Source organism: Miniopterus natalensis, chromosome 12 (assembly GCF_054644295.1).
Source record: "Miniopterus natalensis isolate mMinNat1 chromosome 12, mMinNat1.hap1, whole genome shotgun sequence".
NCBI classification, from domain to species: domain Eukaryota; kingdom Metazoa; phylum Chordata; class Mammalia; order Chiroptera; family Miniopteridae; genus Miniopterus; species Miniopterus natalensis.
This window is the reverse complement of record NC_142092.1, coordinates 53,087,008-53,107,441: the sequence shown is the minus strand read 5'-3', so window position 1 is coordinate 53,107,441 and position 20,434 is coordinate 53,087,008. Positions and strand designations below refer to the sequence as shown.

At 33.2% G+C, this 20,434-nt stretch overlaps 1 protein-coding gene and 1 long non-coding RNA gene across 2 annotated transcripts in view; one reads left to right on the top strand and one right to left on the bottom strand.

Moving 5' to 3' along the window:
* LOC107546568 (uncharacterized) overlaps nucleotides 1-20,434 on the top strand; it is a 453,940-nt gene that overhangs the window by 60,328 nt on the left and 373,178 nt on the right. The gene's annotated exons all lie outside the window — the stretch shown is intronic.
* On the bottom strand, nucleotides 6,094-16,026 carry CYLC2 (cylicin 2). Its single transcript, XM_087823130.1, has 5 exons — nucleotides 16,010-16,026; nucleotides 10,574-10,614; nucleotides 9,021-9,142; nucleotides 6,616-7,329; nucleotides 6,094-6,498 (listed from the first exon to the last, which is right to left on the bottom strand). Exons 1-5 carry the CDS (start codon nucleotides 16,024-16,026, stop codon nucleotides 6,094-6,096), a joined length of 1,299 nt encoding a protein of 432 aa, XP_087679256.1.

Sequence of the window (20,434 nt, the reverse complement as noted above, 5' to 3'; positions counted from 1 at the left end):
ATAATATCCAAAATGACTAAATAATAATCTGCAGGACCATTTTAAGTGTCCACATAAGGAATCCAGGGGTCTCACACATTTCTTTCAGAACCTGTACATTTCTAAATTCAAGATTTGTTTTTGTTTTTATGATATTTCTTCTGTGATTCTAGTCACATCTGAAAATCTTTAACCGTCATCGCAAGCAAGCCTTTGCAACAACTTAATCATATATTCACTGATCAACAAGCCTACAAAATGAGCAATTCTTTAACATCTGTATTTTATTTTTACAGCACAAAGTTCTACTCAATGGGAAATTAACCAGCAAAACTGGAAAAATATCTTCCACAAACAAATTTTGTGATGAAAAATCTAAACTGAGATTTGAAACATACAACAAGATTGTTGAATAGGAGGTGGTTCTGAACCTAGATCTCTACCTTAGAATTAATCTCCCATCCTTTTCACTTCCCCTTTTGGCCTTGATACTAAGGAGACCAGGCAAAGAAAGGTTAGAGAGTCAACCTAGAGTTAGACAACCAATCAGATCTGCTGGTTATTGTTATGCGTAAGAAAGGTTAGCAAATAACTAAAAGTTAGAGTTAGATATACTTTATCAAAGAATTTATTAATTCTTATTTATTGGAGGATTTTATATTGTTTTATTATAAATTTTTTATTTTAATGACCGAAAAACTGTCATATTCTTTTCTTTAATCATTTTCATATATTTCTAAGTCAAAACTCATAACCCACATTTGATTAATAAAATAGAGCTTTGGGGAAAAAGCCAAGATCCTCTTCCATAGGTCAGGGTCCCAACTGATGAATAAAGTCATTTTTAGGAGCGCCTAGTGGTCTTATAAAAGAATTGAGTACCTTAGATCAGAAATCAGAGCTACGTGTAAAGACTCAAATAACTGCACCTGTACTTTTTCCCTTGGATTTTGGAGGTGATAAAAGTCCTTAATTGCTCTTAGGTAGTGGCAGATTTTTAAAAAATTTACTTATGCCACTCTGTAAATTGGAAGGTTATAAAACTAGGTAATAGAACTTACAAGGTGAGCTAACTACTTGAGATGGAGGAACCTTGTCAAATAAAATTGGGTCTTACCTGTGTGTGTTAAATGGCAATTGAGAATTAAGAGTCTTATGGGTAGTACTCTGTGAGCTTTATTTCCTTTCAAATGTTAAAAGATAACTATTGTTTCTGGTCAGAAAAGGAAACAATTTGAGAATATCTTAAGGCTGTGAAGTTCAGGATAATAGTCATTTTCATACTGTTTACCCTTCTTACTCTGTAGGGCCACCAGCTTCAATTTAACATCATCCAGTTCAATACCACATTCTAGAGATGATGGAATTTTAAATCAGAGAAAGAAAACTCCTTATTTTATGGTCAGTGAATAAATTTGCCATCTTTTTCCCCCTCTTTCCTCAAAAAAGGCAAATATGATCTTTTCAATAAAGAACTTTTTACAATTCAGTATGACAAGAAATCAAATAAATTGGTAAACAATTGGAAAGTTATATTTTTTAAATATATGAATTGTCAATGGGACTGGGCATGGAGTAAAGGGGAAAATTGGTTCTTTTTAGTGTGTTTCTGTATTTTTCAAATGCTATTAAAGCATGTATAATATAAAAGTACCAGTTATCAAATTATAAAAATCTGAAAAAACACAACTTTTCTAAAGAAAACAAAACATAACATGTAGAATTCATCTCCTCACCTTAATAAAGAACATATATAAATCCTCTTTCCATGATTAGAAATCTCAGTGTTCAGTAGTCATAATTCTGTGCAATAATATTAAAATAAATATATAATAATACATAATAATATTTGTGAAGTAATAAATTTATAATAGAAAGTACTATATCATAGTTTTATTAAAATACTATACAATAATTCAGTAACTTCATATTCTATACAATAATGCAGTGCTAATTTTATAAAAATAGTTTTATAATAGTTCTATATAATAACAATAGAATTGATTAACTAATTAAAAAAATGGACATGATTGGTCAGGGACAGAAAGTTCTGCCAGCCTGTATAGGCACCATCTTAAAATCACTACATAGTTCATGATTTCCCATATTTTATCACACTAAAATAAGAAAACACTATATCCTACTTTCCAAATGGCCACTAACTCTCAAAATTACTCTCTTTTGGAACTTCTCTTTTCTGAAAAGATACTGTAAGTGTTTCAGTTTGACTTTGCTGAGACTGGTATGTTTCACTTTGGGATTTTGGAGAGGCTTACTCCAAGTAAGTCATTATTTCCACTAAGTACTTCAAACTTTACTTACTCATTTATCTGACATGGTTAATGTGTATATACTACATGTTTGAAATAGTTCTATACACTGAAGATATAGCAGTAAATAAGTTACATATTTTTTCCCCTGGTAGAGTTTTTATTCTGTGGGAGAGACAGGTAATATGCAATAATGATTTAGATCAGATAGATAGATAGATAGATAGATAGATAGATAGATAGATAGATAGATAGATAGAGATAGATAGATGATAGATAGATAGATGATAGATAGATAGATGATAGATATAGATGGCGATAAATTAGATTATAGATTAGATAGATAAATAGATACAGACAGACAGGCAGACTGTGATTGTATAGGTTACATAGAAGAATAAAACATGTTAACAGAATAGAAGTAGCCAGGTAATAGGGAATTAAACAGAGAGAGAATGGGCAGTGAAATATGTCTGGATCAAAATGGATCACAGGCCTAAATGCAAAATGCACAATTATAAAACTCTTAGAAGAAAACATAGGAGCAAATCTAGATGACCTTGGGTTTGGTGATGGCTTTTTAGATACACCACCAAAGGCACAATCCATGAAAGAAAGAATTGATAAATAAGACTTTATAATTTTTTTTAAAAATATATCTTTATTGATTTCAGAGAGAGGAAAGGAGAGGGAGAGAGAGAGACAGAAACATCAATGATGAGAGAGTCATTGATCGGCTGCAGCCCGCAACCCGGGCATGTGCCCTGACCGGGAATCGAACCCCGATCGCCTGGATCCCAGGTCTACGCTCAACCACTGAGCTACGCCCGGCCGAGAAAGACTTTATAAAATTTTTTAAAAATTTGATTTGTGAAAGACACTATAGAATGAAAAGACAAGCCACAGACTGGGAGAAAATATTTACAAAAGATATATCTGATAAAGGACTGTTATCCATAGAACTCTTAAAACTCAACAATAAGTAAACAAAAAAATATGATTAAAAAATGAACCAAAGACATTAACGGAAAACTCACCAAAGAAGATACACAGATGGTAAATAAGCGTATGAAAAGACGTTCCACATTTTATGTCATCAGGGAAATGCAAATCAAAACAATGAGATACCACTATAGTCTTATTAGAATGATCAATATCCAAAACACTGACAACACCCCATTCTGGGGAGGGTTTAGAGCAACAGGAACTCTCAGTCATTGCTGGTGGGAATACAAAATGGTACGGCCATGATAAAAGACAGTTTGGAGGTTTCTTTTGTATGACGTGTGTGTATGGATGTGTGTGTATGTGTGTGTATTTTTGTGTGTGTACTTTTTGACATGCAAACACTGTACATATTTAACATAAAATTGATGACTTGATGAGTTTGGAGATCAGTATACACCTGTGAAACTATCTCTCCAATCTATGCCATAAACATAACCACAACCTCCATCTAGGGTGCTTTTGGGGTGTCCAAGTAAGATGTAAGGAATGATTGTACTTCTAGTGTGGAAGTGGTAGAAATGGGCTGAAGTAGAACAATTCAGATATTTGGAGGTAGTAAAGCAAGACTTTCTAAAAGATAAGCAGAGTGAAGAAAAAAGAATTATGAATGACCTACCAATTTTGGATTGAGTCACAGGTTAGATGTTAGTTTCATTTACTGAGCTGGTCAAAACTTGGGGGAAACCAGGCTTAGGTGGAAGGGTATCTTCTCTTTGTGATATGTTAACTTTGAAATGCCTGGAAGACAGTCAAGAAGTTGCTTTAATTTAATATTTGAATATATGAGTTTGGAGCTGAGTGGGTAAGTCAGTGCTGGCTTATAAATATAGGATTCATCAGCATAAGAATGGTGTATAAAGAGATGGGAATGGGTAGAATAGTTTAGAGAAATATATGCAAAGAAAAGAGAAGAGGGGCTAGGATAAAAAGACACTGCTAATGAAATTGGCTACATGGAAGTTCTTGGTGACTTTGGTGCATTTCAGTAGAATGGTAAATGCAGAAACTCAATTGTTTTTTCACTATGAGTTAAATTTGAATCTAAAACATGACTTTTGACTACTTTCATATTAGAGAATAAGGGTTTTTTTTTTAGAGGAAAAGAAGATTTAAAATGATTCCCTAAATCCTCAGGGAGATGCCAATGTTTCCAGAAAAGGTTGAAAATCTGAACATAGACTTTTATTTTATAAGCAGATGGGGAATGAGGAGTTACCTGGAAAGGAGAGAGGACAATGGGGCAGGATTTGACTCTGTCATCACAGCTCTGACTGCTTACCCTGTCAGCAAGGTAGGGCCTCCTGGAAAACCATGAGATACAATAGTCATTAATCCGTTAACAGTTGATGTAGGGCAGCAGGGTCCAACGTTAAAAGAGCAGGCAAAACAATTACACCTCACTAAAGCTAGCTCCCGAGAGCATGTGGGTTAGGAGTCCCTTCCTTTAGTCCCTTCCTTTCTCTTGCATCTACATTTTATATTGGGAGAAATAAAGGGGAAAGAAAATCACTTAGCATATTTTGCTACAATGTTGAGTTTATCTGAAAGAATGTTTTCAATCAGAAGAGATTTAATCATCACTAATTGGGAAGCCCAAGGGTTTGCTTTTTTTATTGTTTTTTATTTTCCTTCACATTAATAAGATTATGGTCACAAGAGAGTTTAATATTGTTATGAAGCTATAAAGTTAATTTTGTATCTAAATTATATGTAGATATTTCACTGAGTTAGACTCTTTGCTGCCTAATTTGGTTCTCTATATGTATTTAGCAATTTATCAGGAATCTATTTAGTATGCCTCATTTAAATTTACTCACGTTGGTAATTTGGACGATAATGATGTCTTTCCTTCTTTAAATGGAGATAAGTTGGCCACCATTTTCTATTTAAAAGAAAAAACACCTTGCAATAAGTAATCGTTAAAGGTATCATATACCTTTGGCCAGTTTTTTTCCTCATGAAAAAGAATCCTACTTCCCTTAACCTTTCCATGGACACTTTAAAATCCTCACTGATACGGTGTTCTCACCAAATTCTTCTAATTTTTCTTATAATGAGAAGGCCTAACCTTGATATAATTGTAGTTCAAAACTTAACCAGCAGATTACAGAGTTTACAAAAATGGTGTCAATTTAAATCTATAAACTGGTTCAATTCTTTAATCCAATGTGGCTTAAAATAAAAGAAAGCAAACTTACCAAATGTGTTTAGCTTGGCTTGGAAGTGGAACATTCAACATCTATGAACATGGTTGTGTCTAATTATACTTCAGAGATGGTGATATAGTTTCACAAGAAAGTAATAATATTTTTTGTGGTTTGTGTTGTTTTTTTTTGAGGAATGCTACCTTTAATTTGTATTTATTTGAAAGTAGACTTTCTGAAATTTGTTTCACTTCCTCTCATGACTACTATGGTTCTTCATTTAAATCTGTGGATGTGTCTTCAAATTGTTTGACTCTATGGATTCAACATCTGCCTTCTTGAAATGTATCAAAGCCTTCATTGATTTTTTTTTTCTTTTGCATATTCATACAGTATCATTAACTTCTACATCCTTACTTATATGTTTTTTTAATCTTTTTTAGGGATCTTTCATTTAATCCTTCATATCCCCAACTTTAGCAGAAGCATCCTTCAATGAATCATCTATTAATTATTTCTTAACATTGTTCTTATATTTTTATGAAGATTTTCTGAGTCTTTCTTTATATTGTTCTTTGCCCCATTTTTAAAAGCATTTGATTAAATATTCGAATCCCCCCTTTAACTCATAAATTCAGTTTCATGCTAATCAAACTGTTTCAGCAAATGTGCTGTTGAATACCGTCTAAGGCCTACTTGCCCTTCTTTCCCTCCTTCTTTCCCTCCTTCTTTCCCTCCTTCTTCTCGTCTTTCTTTCCCTCCTTCTTTCCCTCTTTCTTTCCCTCCTTCTTTGCATCCTTTTTTCCCTCAGTGGATTCTGGCTCAGTGCCTTCCTTGGTTTCTTCCTTGGTTTCTTCCTTGGATTCTTCCTTGGCTCCTTTCTTGGCATCTTTCTTGCCTCCTTTCTTGGCATCTTTCTTGGCATCTTTCTTGGCGTCTTTCTTGTCCGTTGATTCATCACCTTTTTCCTCTTTTTCCCCCCCTTCGGATTCTGCTGTTGTCTCCTTGTCCTTCTTGGCGCCTTTCTTTTCTTTTTTGGCATCTTTCTTTGTGTCTCCTTTTTCCTCTCCAGGTTCTGCATCTGGTCCCTTGTCCTTCTTGGCGCCTTTCTTTTCCTTTTCTTTTTTGGCATCTTTCTTTGTGTCTCCTTTTTCCTCTGTAGATTCTGCATCTAATCCCTTGTCCTTCTTGGCGCCTTTCTTTTCTTTTTTGGCATCTTTCTTTGTGTCTCCTTTTTCCTCTCCAGATTCTGCATCTGCATCTGATCCCTTTTCCTTTTTGGCACCTTTCTTTTCTTTTTTGGCATCTTTCTTAGTGTCTCCTTTTTCCTCTCCAGATTCTGCATCTGATCCCTTTTCCTTCTTGGATCCTTTCTTTTCTTTTTTGGCATCTTTCTTAGTGTCTCCTTTTTCCTCTCCAGATTCTGCATCTGATCCCTTGTCCTTCTTGGATCCTTTCTTTTCTTTTTTGGCATCTTTCTTAGTGTCTCCTTTTTCCTCTCCAGATTCTGCATCTGATCCCTTGTCCTTCTTGGAACCTTTCTTTTTTTTGGCATCTTTCTTTGTGTCTCCTTTTTCAGCTTCTGATTCTGTAGCTGAGTCCGTGATCTTTTTGGAACTCTTTTTTTCATCATCTGTTTTTAAACTATCTTCTGTGTCTTTTGCTTTTGAATCTGCCTCAGTTTTTTTTAACTCCCGTGAAACTGCAGATTGAGCTTCTGAATCTAATTTGTCCTTCTTGTCTTCTTTAACTACCTTACCTATTTTTGGAGATAAAGGTTTCTCTGCACCTGGGGGATAAGTTGGTTTAGATGGACGCTGTCTCCTGGCAGCTAAATAAGCAGATGGCCTTTCAGAAATTTGCATTAAAGAACGGTGCATCCATAATGGTCGTTTAGAACCTTCCTTTAATTTGACTTCATCATGTTTCTGAAATATTGATTAGAATAATGATAAATAACTTGTATTAGTTACCCAAGCTTTATAACCAGGTACCAAATACATTTAACTTCAACGATAAAGATTTTAGATTTTAATAAATATAAAATAAATTGTAGATTTTATAGTTTATTTTGCTTTTTCAAATTCATTCTTTGTTGAACTAATGGATAGTCATGTCTCATTTTGGATCTAATTTAAATCTAGAGTATCTTTATGACTCCTGCAAGATTGTATGTTAAAATTGGTACAGATCTTCCCTTATTAATGACATACTAGAACCTATCTTCACAAGCAGGAGAGGGCTTGTTTGTTCTTTGACTCTATGTTTTTGAGATTCTTGAAATATCCTTGCCTAGCTTCCATACCAAGGCTAGCTCAGAAACTAATTATTTTCTAATATCTAATAGTTTTGTGTTCAGGCAGATCCTAGTCTATTGTTACAGTGCTAACTGTGGTTAAAACTAAAAGCCTGGAATTTACAGTACTAACTGTGGTTAAAACTAAAAGCCTGAATGGCTTCCTGCATGGCAATATATAAACTGAGTATCATCAGATAGGAAACTGCAACAATGAAAGCTGTACTATTCAGTGCACATTAGTTGTGCAGAATGGTGTCTTGTTTTCAACTTGTAAGCAAATATTTGCAAAAGTTTAATTGAAAAAAAAAACAGCAAATTTGGAAGGAATGTTAACAAACAATGAAAAATAAATTGAATAAAGAAAGGAAGGAAGAAAAAAAGAGAAGAAATATGAGGGGACAGAAGAAACCTGTATCACTACAGATTGGATACATTTCCTAAAATAAACAAGAGTTGGTAGTATATTGAGCCTGTAAAAGCTTTTCTTTCAACATTTTTATATCCCATATAAACCTTGGGACTCCAGAAACCTTGGGAAATGCTTATCTTCTAAAATTCAGAATTCTGCCCGGCCGGGCGTGGCTCAGCGGTTGGGCATCGACCTAGGATCCAGGAGATCGGGATTCAATTCCCGGTCAGGGCACATGCCTGGGTTGCGGACTAGGCAGCCGATCAATGACTCTCTCATCATTGATGTTTCTCTCTCTCTCTCTCTCTCCCCCTTCCTTTCCTCTCTCTGAAATCAATAAAGATATGTTTAAAAAAAAAAAAAAGAATATGTGTAAAAAAATAAAATAAAATTCAGAATTCTGAATTCTGTATTACAGGAAATGAGGAAGAGCTGAAACTTTATCAGATCATAATGACTCTAACAAGGGGGTGTTTTTAGCTGGGGAATAGTTTTCGAATGTTCGAACTGTACTGTTAGGATCTAAAGATTACTGCACATTTGGATACATATTTTGTATAATGTAGGTTTACTGAACAAATAGTTAATATGAAATAAGGAAGAAATTTTTATACAGTGAAATGCAAATAAAATATATCTGATTTGCTCAAGTAGTAGAGTTTGAATTACCTTTAACTGTACTGTTTGGTGACATTTAAAAGCCACATGTGAGTTGAATTGAATTGAAATATAAAATTCAGTTACACTAGCCTCATTTGAGGTGTTCAATAGCCACATTGGAATGCAAAGATATAAAATATTTCCATCATCACAGAAATCTCATTAGTTGGTGATGATATATAAGACATATAACTACACATGATTTCACAAGTTTATTACTAGTAAAATTATATGATCTTTTTAATACTTACAAGATCTGTTTTATCTCGTAGTTGGGAAGGCCTTGATCTTAATTTTTGTCCTGGCCGACGTGGTTTGGGAAATGCCAGAGCAAAATGTTGCTGATTCCATGATTTTTTGCTTAATTCACTAACTAAAATAAGGAAGCATTAAACATATACTTTAGATTAAATAGCATTTCAACAAAACTAATATGGCAGTAAGGTATTACATTTCACGTAAATGAAGAAGCGAATGATTAAAATTCTGTCTTCATTTATTTGGTAATGTTTGAAATCATCTACTATTAATATGAGGAAATAAAAAGTGATTTTTCTATGTTTTCCATTTTTGCAGAGAACTATATAAAGTAGCGATTGTGACTATCTAATGTAGTCTGCAAGATAAATGGAAAGAAACCATTTTATTGTTTCCTTTTAATCTTTCTATCTAATCCAGCCTAGATTTTGACTTTATATTCTTTTGGTTAGAATACAATTCTACTGAGAACAGAAAATATGGTAACTACTTCTGTAAACTTCAAAGCAATTAGTGCAGTACCTATTATAAAATACTCAGTAAATATATGATTGGATCTAAATGATAAAGCTTTAGATCAGTAATTTTCAACTGGTGTTTAGATTGCCAAATAAAAATATGACAGCACCAACACAACAATAGCCGCCCTGTGTGAATGAATCAAAGTTATACCTAGTTTTTGTCAGATCAGCAAAAAATGTATTTTTGGGGGGTGTTCTGCAGAATTTTAGTAATTAGTTTATGTGTGCCATGAGATGGAAAAGGTGGAAAATCACTGCTTTATATCTCTTTAGTTAGCAATCGTTTTCCAAGCTGCAAAAGTAAATGTTATATACCCAAGAACTGCATTGTTATCGGGGGCACATTACTAAGGAAAATGACAAATAAAACCTACAGAATTGTGATGGGAGGGTAAAGTTACCTGCAAACTATAATAGAAATAGTTAAAGACATTTAGGTTACCAATGAGACAAGTAAGAGAGATATCCTCACTGTACTTAAATATGTACAGTAACACCACATGTAAGTGAAAATAGACTTGCAGCAGGATCAATGAGAAAATATACAGGATGAAAGGCATATTTAAGATCAGTATGTATACAAGGGAAAAATCACTTGATGTATGAAGTCTTCCAACACAAGGTTGACTGGCCTTGTCAAATAATGAATTTCTTGGTCAGTTTTAACCCTGATACATTCTATCAGGAATGTAGTAGAAGGCATTTCTGACATGGATGAGAACTTGCTTATCGAATTTTCTTTGCTGCCTTTTAATTGTGAGATTATCTGATTGAATGATTTCTAACACGTATATCGGTCCGTCTTAATGTTGCTCTACGTATTTGCTTAATCTTCTTTGGATTTAGAACAAAATATTTTTAGAAGATGTTCACTCAGCCCTTGAAAAAGGTGCCTTTGAAAATAAAAACTTAATTTTCAATATTTCGTGACAGCTATTGTTTCATCTCTTTGAATGGAGGATAATCACTTATGCCTAAAATTAATCATACATGTTTTTAGAAATACATATTGAACTCTTTCTTACCTGGAATGTAATTATCATGTGCCCCATAGTTTATTTTTTGGCTATTAAAATAAGAGGGAAAGGTTTTAGTTAATTTATACAAAAATCAGTTTATTTAATGATCATTATTATGCCCAAGCACTTGCCACCAACTAGAGAAATACTTTGCATTCTCAGATCTCTATTATTACGTAAGATTACTTGATCCCAGAAAAACAGAGATGAGAATATGTTTGTTTTTAGAGAAAACGTCAACAGAACTAAAACAACAAAAATAAAATTAAGGAAAAAAACCTCATCAACTTTGCATATCTAAAATACAGACATTTTCCAAATTGTGAAACCATAATTGAATTCATTTCCCCACCTCATGCTCTAAAATTTCTTGCAATTGAATTTTACTGAGACAGCACTTTGAAAACACTATGCTTAAGTAAAATCAGATCCTCAAAATATTTTCAGAGTTTAACTAAATCCAGATTATTCAATGGCATGTGTGTTTCTATGAGTGTGTGTGTGTGTGTGTGTGTGTGTGTGTATAACTGAGTCAGTGTGCACCAGAGTATTGATCTGGATTTTGATTTTTCTTTTGTTCTCTAAGAAAATATGAGAAATGGAGTTATATTGCAAAGTATTTTCCATTTACTTTAGTGCTATATGAGCATGTTTGTCTCCAAAGGGGATATTTACAGTCTAGTTTTTTATACTTGTAATGGAGGCAAACATTACAGTTTATTAGAGAATTATTATTCTACACCTTCCCATTGTATTACAGAAACAGTTATTGTTAATCATGAGTGAATATGGTCTTGTGTGCGTGCGCGCGCGCGCGCACACACACACACAAATACAAACACATTCTTTTACCCAGTATTTTACTTATTTTGACATTACAGAAATATTAATAATAAATTACATTTTTAAAAAGTATCTTGATGACTACATTAAAGCTCTAATCCCCAGCATAAAACCTGGAACACTTTAAAACTTGCTGCTCTAAAAATTTTGAATGAAATTATATGATAAAATTTAGGATGTGTTGACTAATTATGTAGTCTGGTGTGTGTGTGTGTGTGTGTGTTTTTTAATCTGAGGACATGCATTAAAACTACTTGCCCCTCTAGATCTGAATCTTTAGGTTTGGAGCTATCCAAAGTATATTTTTATACACTACTGAAGACATTTTGAAGTCCATCCATGGTTATGAACTTCTCTGTTCTCTATGCTCTGAAAGAGGAAATATTTCAGGTTTATGAAACAACATTATTAAATTGGAGATTTAAAAAGTATTATGTAGGCATTATCCATTAATTCCCTGTATAATTTCTAGGCCATATTCTTTGATCACCAAGCAATTAAATTAGAAGCCAACAACAAAAATATGTAGAAAATACACAGAAATTGGACAGTGAAGAAGGCTGATAGAAGAAAAATCGATTCATTTGAAATATGGTGTTGGAGGAGAGCTCTTACAGATACCTTGGACTTCCAGAAAGACAATCGAGTCCTAGAGCAAATTAAATTTGAAACGTTGCTGGTGACAAAAAATGGCAAAACTGAAGTTGTCCTATTCCCGACACATCATGAGAAGGCAAGGTTCTTTGGAAAAGGCAGTAATGCTGAGAAAAATAGAAGGCAGCAGGAAAAGAAGACCAAATGTGAGGTGGATTGACTCCGTAAGAGAAGCCACAGGAATGAGTCTGCAGGAGCTGAGCAGGGCTGTTGAGGACAGCACATTGTGGACATCACTCATTCACAGAGTCTTCAGGAGACTGAGCCAACTCATTGGTACATAACAACAGCACAGGTATTTGAAAAGTAAACAGTTCTTCCTAAGTAACCAGTGGTCAAACAGAAATCACAATGCATACTTATAAAAAAAGCAAATGAATAATAAAATATTGAAAATTGTGGAGTACTATGTACAGTTCATACAGTAGAATCTATAGATTTAATTCCTTATATTAGAAAAAAGTTTAAAATCAGTGGTTTAAATCTCTGCTTTAAAAATTAGGAAAATATCAAACTAATGTTAAAGGGAGCAAATTATAAAGCTATGTCAAAGTCAATGAAAAAGAAAACAAAATTAGAGCAAATTAAAAATTCCATAATTTGGGTTTTTCTTTAAAGATTATTAAAATTGGTTAAGTCCTAGGAACACTGATAAAGGAAAAGAAAAAAACACAAATTACCAATATTAAGACTGATGCAGGTTTTATAATTATATAGATATTAAATAATAATGAGGATTATAATTTACAACCTTTGGTAATAAATTCAACAACTTAAATGAAATAGATGAGCTCTATGTAAAAACTCAGTTTATTTACCAAAACTTGCACATAATGAAATAATAAAATGTGAATAGCTCTATAATTATTAAATACATTTAATTCATTAGCAAAAAACCTTCCCAGAAAGAAAAGCACAGGCCCAAACCATTTTACTGATAAATTTAAAAATTTAGGAAAAATACTGTACACAAGTTTTTCAGAAACAAGAGGAAGGAGATAGGTCTTTCAATTGATTTTTAAAACCAATATAAATAACCCTGACTCCAAAACCTCTCAAAGACATTACCAGAAATGAATATTATAAACTAATACACTGCATTAACAGACACAAAAAAATCCTTCACAATTTATTAGCTAATCTTACTGAACAGTATATAAAATGGCTAATGCATCATAACCATTGAAGGGTACTCTCTGGAATGTAAGGTTGGTTTAACATATGTACAGCAACCAATGTGATCACTCTAAATAACAAAATCAACAAGAATTTATCTGATCATCTCAAGATATGTAGAATAATTTTTGAATTACAATGTAACATTCATTCATAATTTAAAACTCTGCGAAAACGAGGAATAGAAGGCATCTTCCTCAAAAGGATAAAATGTGTTCAGATAATCTTTACTATTAAAATCAAATTCAATTGTGGAATATTGAATGTTTTTCCTCTATAAATCAGAAAGTAGGTGAGCATGCTTAGTCTGCTATTCAGCATTGTAATCCAGACCCTATTTTGTTCCACAAGGTAATAAAAGCATCAAGAATGGAGAGAAGGAAAATTGTTTTTTACTTGCAAAAGACTTGATTGAGTAAGTAGACTATCCAGCGACATCTAAAAATATTATTATTTAGAGCTCTTACGTAAACCTAGTAAAGTTATATGTTACAAGGGCTAATTATATAAATTACATCTCAATATCTAGAAAAATGGGAAGCTATAAATTTAAGAAAATAATGCCATTTGCAATAACATAAAGATATTTAGAGATAAGTTTATTGACATATATGCAAGACCTGTATAAATTTTCCCAGGACTGACTGGGGCCTAATTCACTCTTCTCATATATGCTAGAGGGTCTCTATGTAAAGGCAAAGGTCAACTGCCACATAGTCTCACTGAGAGATGACTGTGTGATATGGTGAGATTTCCTGTCCTTCTCTAACATTTTCTAGAGCAGTGTTTCTCAAGCTGGGTTTATTTTCAATTCTCTTCTCCAGGGGACATTTTATAATGTCTGAGATATTTTTGGTTATCATAATTGTGTGTAGGCATGTGTTCATGTGCACTTGCATGCTGATACTGGCATCTTGTTGGTAGAGACCAAGGATGCTGCTAAACATTTTACAATGTGCAGGACAACCCCCCCACACACACACTCCCCCATACCCTCCAGTTCTCAACTCCAATAAAGAGTTGTCCTGCCTAAAATGTCAATAGTGCCGAGGTTGGTAAACCTTCCTTATCAGGGTGAATCTCTTGGACAAGATAGTAAGACATGTCCTCATTAATGCAATTCACAGGACACAAAGAGAAAATGTATAGTGGATATGAGCTCTGGAAGCAAACACTGGAAGTTTAAAAAGTTTTTCTCCACATCTGATGCCAAATCTTTATGAAGACTTCTCCCACTTCCTTCAGAAGTCTTAGACCTACTTTTCAGTATTAGGAATGGAAGGATTGAGGTGACTGACACAACCTGAGTTAGAGGCAAAGGCAAGAAGAGGTAAAACTCTTGAGTGGGGCTGTTGAGGTTTGGACAAATAAAGATACTAAAGTGGAATAGAGAGGTGAAAACTGAGCTCAAAGAAGAGAACTTTATCAACTACAAGGCCTTTACCACGGCACAGGCATGTAAGTTTAAACTTAAGGCCCGGTCATTGTTAGAAGAATTCAGAGGAAAACCAAAGTAGAAAATTACTTTCTGCATCTCACCCTTTCTGTTAAATAAACTGGAATTTACCAGTTCATCCCTTGGAAATATGAATTTTTATTAAGGGTTCTTTATGCACTTCATTGGCTAGTAATCAGGCTATTTGATTATGAATTTAACCACACTTTCCTTCTATAATAACAGGAGAGTTTGGAGATTATATCAGGAAAAAACAAGGAAATCATCATAAAACCAATAATAATTTTTAAACAGTGCAGTGATGTCCTTTGAAAGTCATGCAATGCTCATTATAATAGAAATGCCATCAATATTTTATTGTGCTTAAACACTTTAAAGTAATCACAGTAGTTAATTCTGTCATGTTACATGCCTGAACATAGATTTCTGTGTAATAGTCATCAGTTTACTCAGCCTCTAAAGTAAGCATGAGCAGTACATTCAAACCTTTTATGAAGTATGTTGTTTATGTTGTAATGAAGTAGGTAACAGCGCCTAGGGGAAGCCTGTTTTGTTTATCTGTATTTATTTTCAAGATTTGTATTTCATCTCCGCATTAAGAGTATTATCCAAGGAAAACCCAGTTACACTTTCCTTTATATTTTAGAGTTCCATGCCTTTGCCTTTATTTCATGTCTTTACAGTTTAAAAAAATTTACATAATTGAAAGTTTTCTTCCCATACCTCATTTTAACACAAAATAAATTAAGCATCAGGACACAAATATCAAACTTCCAGTTCTGTATTATCTTCTTTTTATTGCATACTACTTTTGTATACTCAGTATTTCTCAAGGGGGATACAATTTGCATTTAGTTCGTCGTCTTTGGGCTGCCCCACTTATTAGCAAAGGTTTGGTACCCTTGACCCATTCCTTCTAAAGGTCAGTAGCACTTTTCAGTCACTGTGATATTAATAAAAAATTCCCATAAATTTCCAGACGACCCCTAAGGAGTCATTTGTAATATTTGCTTGAATAAAAACCATCAATTATTTTATTTTTTATTTTCCAAAATACAATATGACAAAACAATGAAGTAAAAATCACATTGGAAAAAGACTTATCTAAAGCCATGTCTGTATTTTACTGAAGTGAATGAACTAGTTAAGTCTTGGGTCAAAACAACCTATAATGTTGCTTGAGACTGTGTCTCATTTATCAATGGCATGATAATAATGTAACAAATATCCCTTTACACTAAAAGAGAGTAAATATAAAGCTGACTAGAGTATTTCACTTATTTTAAAACATAAAATTTGAAAAGAGGACTTACAATCTTGGTACAGACATTTCCCCCACCTATGATTTGCCAGGACCTAAGCACTGTAAGTTCAAATTAGTGATGTTGAGAGGTGACATCATAAAGAGGCCAAGAGCACTACCAGTTAAAGGGGAAAAACAAGAGGATCCACTTTTACTTTTGTTTTGTCTCTAATATTCAATCTAAGATTGGTACTAGCTTTTACTCATTATTATTGACTAAATAACAACTCAATTTAAAAATAATCCATTGATTTAACATCTTAAAAACTGCTTATTTCAATTTTTATGTAGTTTTAATTTATTGGCTGATATGACTAAGAGATGAATCTCAGCATTTATCTGTTAAAATCTGTTGTGATCCTAACTTCCCTGACATTCATGTGTCTCTGGTTAAATCCTTTGCATAACTTTACATAGCTTTTTCCCATCTTAACCTTATGGATTGCTCATAGATACAGGATTTTAAAGAAGTCTAGATACTTATTAAAATTACCTACTTATAGAGCTGAGTCAGATAATGTTTACTGCACCCGCCACCCCACCACATTAATAGATGAAAATAAATACTATACAAAGTAGTATTTGGCAAGTTGCCATTATCTACCTCCCTTTAGGGAATTTTAACTGATTTTTTCTCTTAAGGGATAGATTTATTAAACTTCAGCCACTGTTAGAGATAAACTATAAAACTCTCAGTGGTTTTTCTCAGTGAAAGCTTTTATCTCATGTCTCACACCATGGTAAGTTCTAGAGGGGTTACAAAGGGGGGGTGTTCCCATAAGGTGATTTAGGAATTTAGGTTTCTCTGAAGTAATTGCTTCAATATATTCACTACCTTAACACTATTGATGCTGATGTTTTTCTGCAAAGTGTTGATAAACAAAGTATGATTTTTAAATCTACATTATGTGTAGTATTTTATAGTGTATACCTGGTTTATGAAAGTATTTATACCCAGTGCATTTCCTCTATCAGTGTGTAGTAAGATCCAAATCATGACAGGGCAGCCAACAATGCTTACAACATGACCTCTTAAACTAATCTCTCATTGTCATGCTTAACTAAATATGTATGATCTAGTAAGATCTTAAAGAGCACAAACTAGGCATCAGAGCAAGAAATATACCCAGGGATAAAGAGAAATCTTGCATAAAGATGAAGGAGTCAACTAATCAAGAAGATATAATATTCCTAAATGTTTTTGTACTTAAAACATGAATTCACATTATATGAGCCAAAAGCTGATAAAACTGAAAAGAGAAATAGACAAATCTGAAATTATAGTTGGACACTTTACCACTCTTCTCTTAATAATCATTAGCAAAAAAACAGACACAATCACTAAGAATATAGAAGACCTGCACACTGTCAACCAGTTTATCCTAATTTACTTTTAAAATGCTCAATCCCAAAATAGTAGAATACTTTCAAATTTTTGTGTAAATATAGAGCTTTCATCAAAATAGAGTGTATCATCAACGATAAAAACAGTCTTAAAACTCCACGTAATACGAAGTATTATCTTGGGTAATAATGTACTTAAACTAGAAATCAGTAACAAGATATCCGGAAAGTCACCAATTATTTGGAAATAAAATTATTTTAATATCCCAGAGATCAAAAGGAAGTCACAATTGAATTTATAGCTTCACTTAACTTTTTATTTTAAACTAATTTTAGAATTGTCAGCAAATTACAGCATAATATAGATTTCCCTATAACCTTCACCCAAATTCCCTGCATGTTAGCACTTTACATCATGACCAAACCTAATGTTAACATCATGCACAGCCATCAATGCCAGGAAATTAATACTGGTACAACAGTATTAATTTAACTACCAGTTTTATTCAGATTTACCAGTCTTTTCACACATGTTTTTCTGTTCCCTGGATTTTGTGTTCCCCAGCCCCAGGATTCATGTCATTTTCTCCAAATATTTGACAGCTCCTCTGTCTTTTCAGGACTTTCATAATCTTGATACTTCTAAAGAGTACTGGTCTATTGTGTTGTAGAATTTTCCACAATGTGTGCTTTCAACATACTCCATCGGTTTGCCTGTGTATTTCCTTTCTTTTTGTACCACAGTTTCTTCTAGGCTTACCAAAACTTTCCTTGTCCTGGCTCTAAAATCACTCCAAGGAGCTCTGGTTCCTTGTATTAGAAAACAAAATGTTAATATAAACTCACTATCAGCTGTTGGTTTTATATAACTATTTATGTATTTTTAAAAATGTCCCATAGATATGTCAAATTTAAGAAGTCAAACTGAAGGAAAAGACTGCCCCTTATCCAGAGTCAAGGACTTATTTTCAATTTAAAATCTTCTTTATCACTCTAAAATCAAAACTTATGTTAGAACATATTTTTTTTTTAGAAAATAATTTAAAAAAACAAATACACAAAGTAAAATTTGTTCTTTTTTCCCACCTCTCAGAGATAACAGCTTTGATACCGTGATATATAGTTTATATTGTAAAAATGAGTCTCAATTTTTAATCAACTGAATTTTAAATCATGGAATATAATTTATCCACACAAATAATTACTTTTAAAGTGAGATCACATTGTAAGTACAGTTTTATATATTTTCTGTACTTATTACCTTGTAACTCCTGCATGAATAAAATAAAATTAAAATTGAACTGCTGAATAAAAAGGATGGGAAGAGGTTGAAAGCACACAGGAGCCAAACTGAAAGAGCTTTCAGTAGCCAGTGCTGGAACAATCTGAGCAACAAAATAAATGACAAATGTGTTTGACTATAATCTGTGAAATAAAATGAATATTCATGAGTTCATAAATAGTTGGGTAAATAAATAAAAAGGGAGAGAAGAGACAATTCTTCCTTAGAGAAGAAATCCAATTAATAATTGCAGAAACATTGAGGGACATAGAAAATATTATTAGAACAAGACATGAATAATTGTTAAGCCTGAATTTAAAATCTGAATAAAAAAAATCAACAGTAGAGAAATGTATTCATATTGCATGCAAACAAGCAACTCAATCATATTGTAAATTAAAATGACAGTGTTTAAAACATTTTGATACAGCAGCCTTTACAAATGTGATACCTTAATAATATCTGTGCCTATAAAATATTTTATACCTCTATATTCTTTCACATTTGTATAATCATCTTAAATGTTGCACTTGTATATTTAATATTTTATTGTTACAAAGCTTGTCATATTTCTGTTTCTCTCATAAAAAGAAAACATTGTATTTAGAATACTCTCCAGATCTGAACCAAAAATACAAAATCTTTTTTATTTTACTTTTTGGCCTCGTACAAGTGTTTTGAAAGTTCAGTGACCAGTTGAGCAAACAGAACTCATGAGAGAGAGAGAGATCTTAAACCAAACTTGCCCCTAAATCACAGGATCAGGGCTGATTGAGCACATATGTTGAGTGTGTGTGTATTGTGTACACATAGTTCTCTGAAGAACTTACCTGTATACGGTAGGGGAGTGCGGAGCGTGGATGAGAAAAAAATCACAGAATCAGCTCTTGGATCAGAAAAAATGCAGAGCAACTTGGTCCTTGGTAGGAATGCAGGCTGAGAAACTATGGACGGTAGTGCAATGAGAGAATTTTCAGCAGTGACCATATAGGTGCAGATAGAGGCACCAACTTGGGACTAATTATTTAACATGTATCAGAGCCACCTGAAGGGCTTGTTAAATTCTGATTGTTGGGACTTAACTCCGGAGTTTCTGATTTTATGGTTTTCAGGTAGGGCTTGTGTATTTGCATTTCTAACAAGTTCCAAGATGAAAATAATGCTTCTGGTCAAGGGACCATGCTGTGAAAACTATTGCTTTAGACATATTGCCACAATTTGATAAATTTTAAAATGATTTTTTAATCTTGTCATAAGAGACTGTTGGAATAGAGGGAGTCTTTATCGCTTATACATAAACATATATCAGTAATGACAAATCACATTGTCTTTTTTTTGTTGTTACAGAAAACATAGTGTGTGTGTGTCTTTCTTCTCTTGCATTAAAATAAAAGTCCCATTTAAATTCACTCATTGTGGAATACTGTTTCATAAGGATTAACCTAGGGAAATAAGATACAGATGAGAATGCCTAGTTTATGCTTAATACATTGTATATTTGACATTTCTCTTACCACCGAGAGCATGCACAGTCAGCTGAATAAACAGTTGACCGTCAGTGGCGTTGGTCGTAGTCGCCCTTCTAGTGGACGGTCATCTCAACTGCTTGGTACAAGATGGCCTTTCACCCTCTTCCTTGGCTGCTAATTTAATTAGCTTCAGTTTCCTTTTTCTCCTTACAAAGACTCTTTGCTTACTTAAATGACACTAATAAAGCTCAGTTAAAGGAACATTTAGAACACATACCAAAATATAGTACACGTGCAAATTTTGGCTATCCTATACCAAGTATAAGAAAACTTTGATATA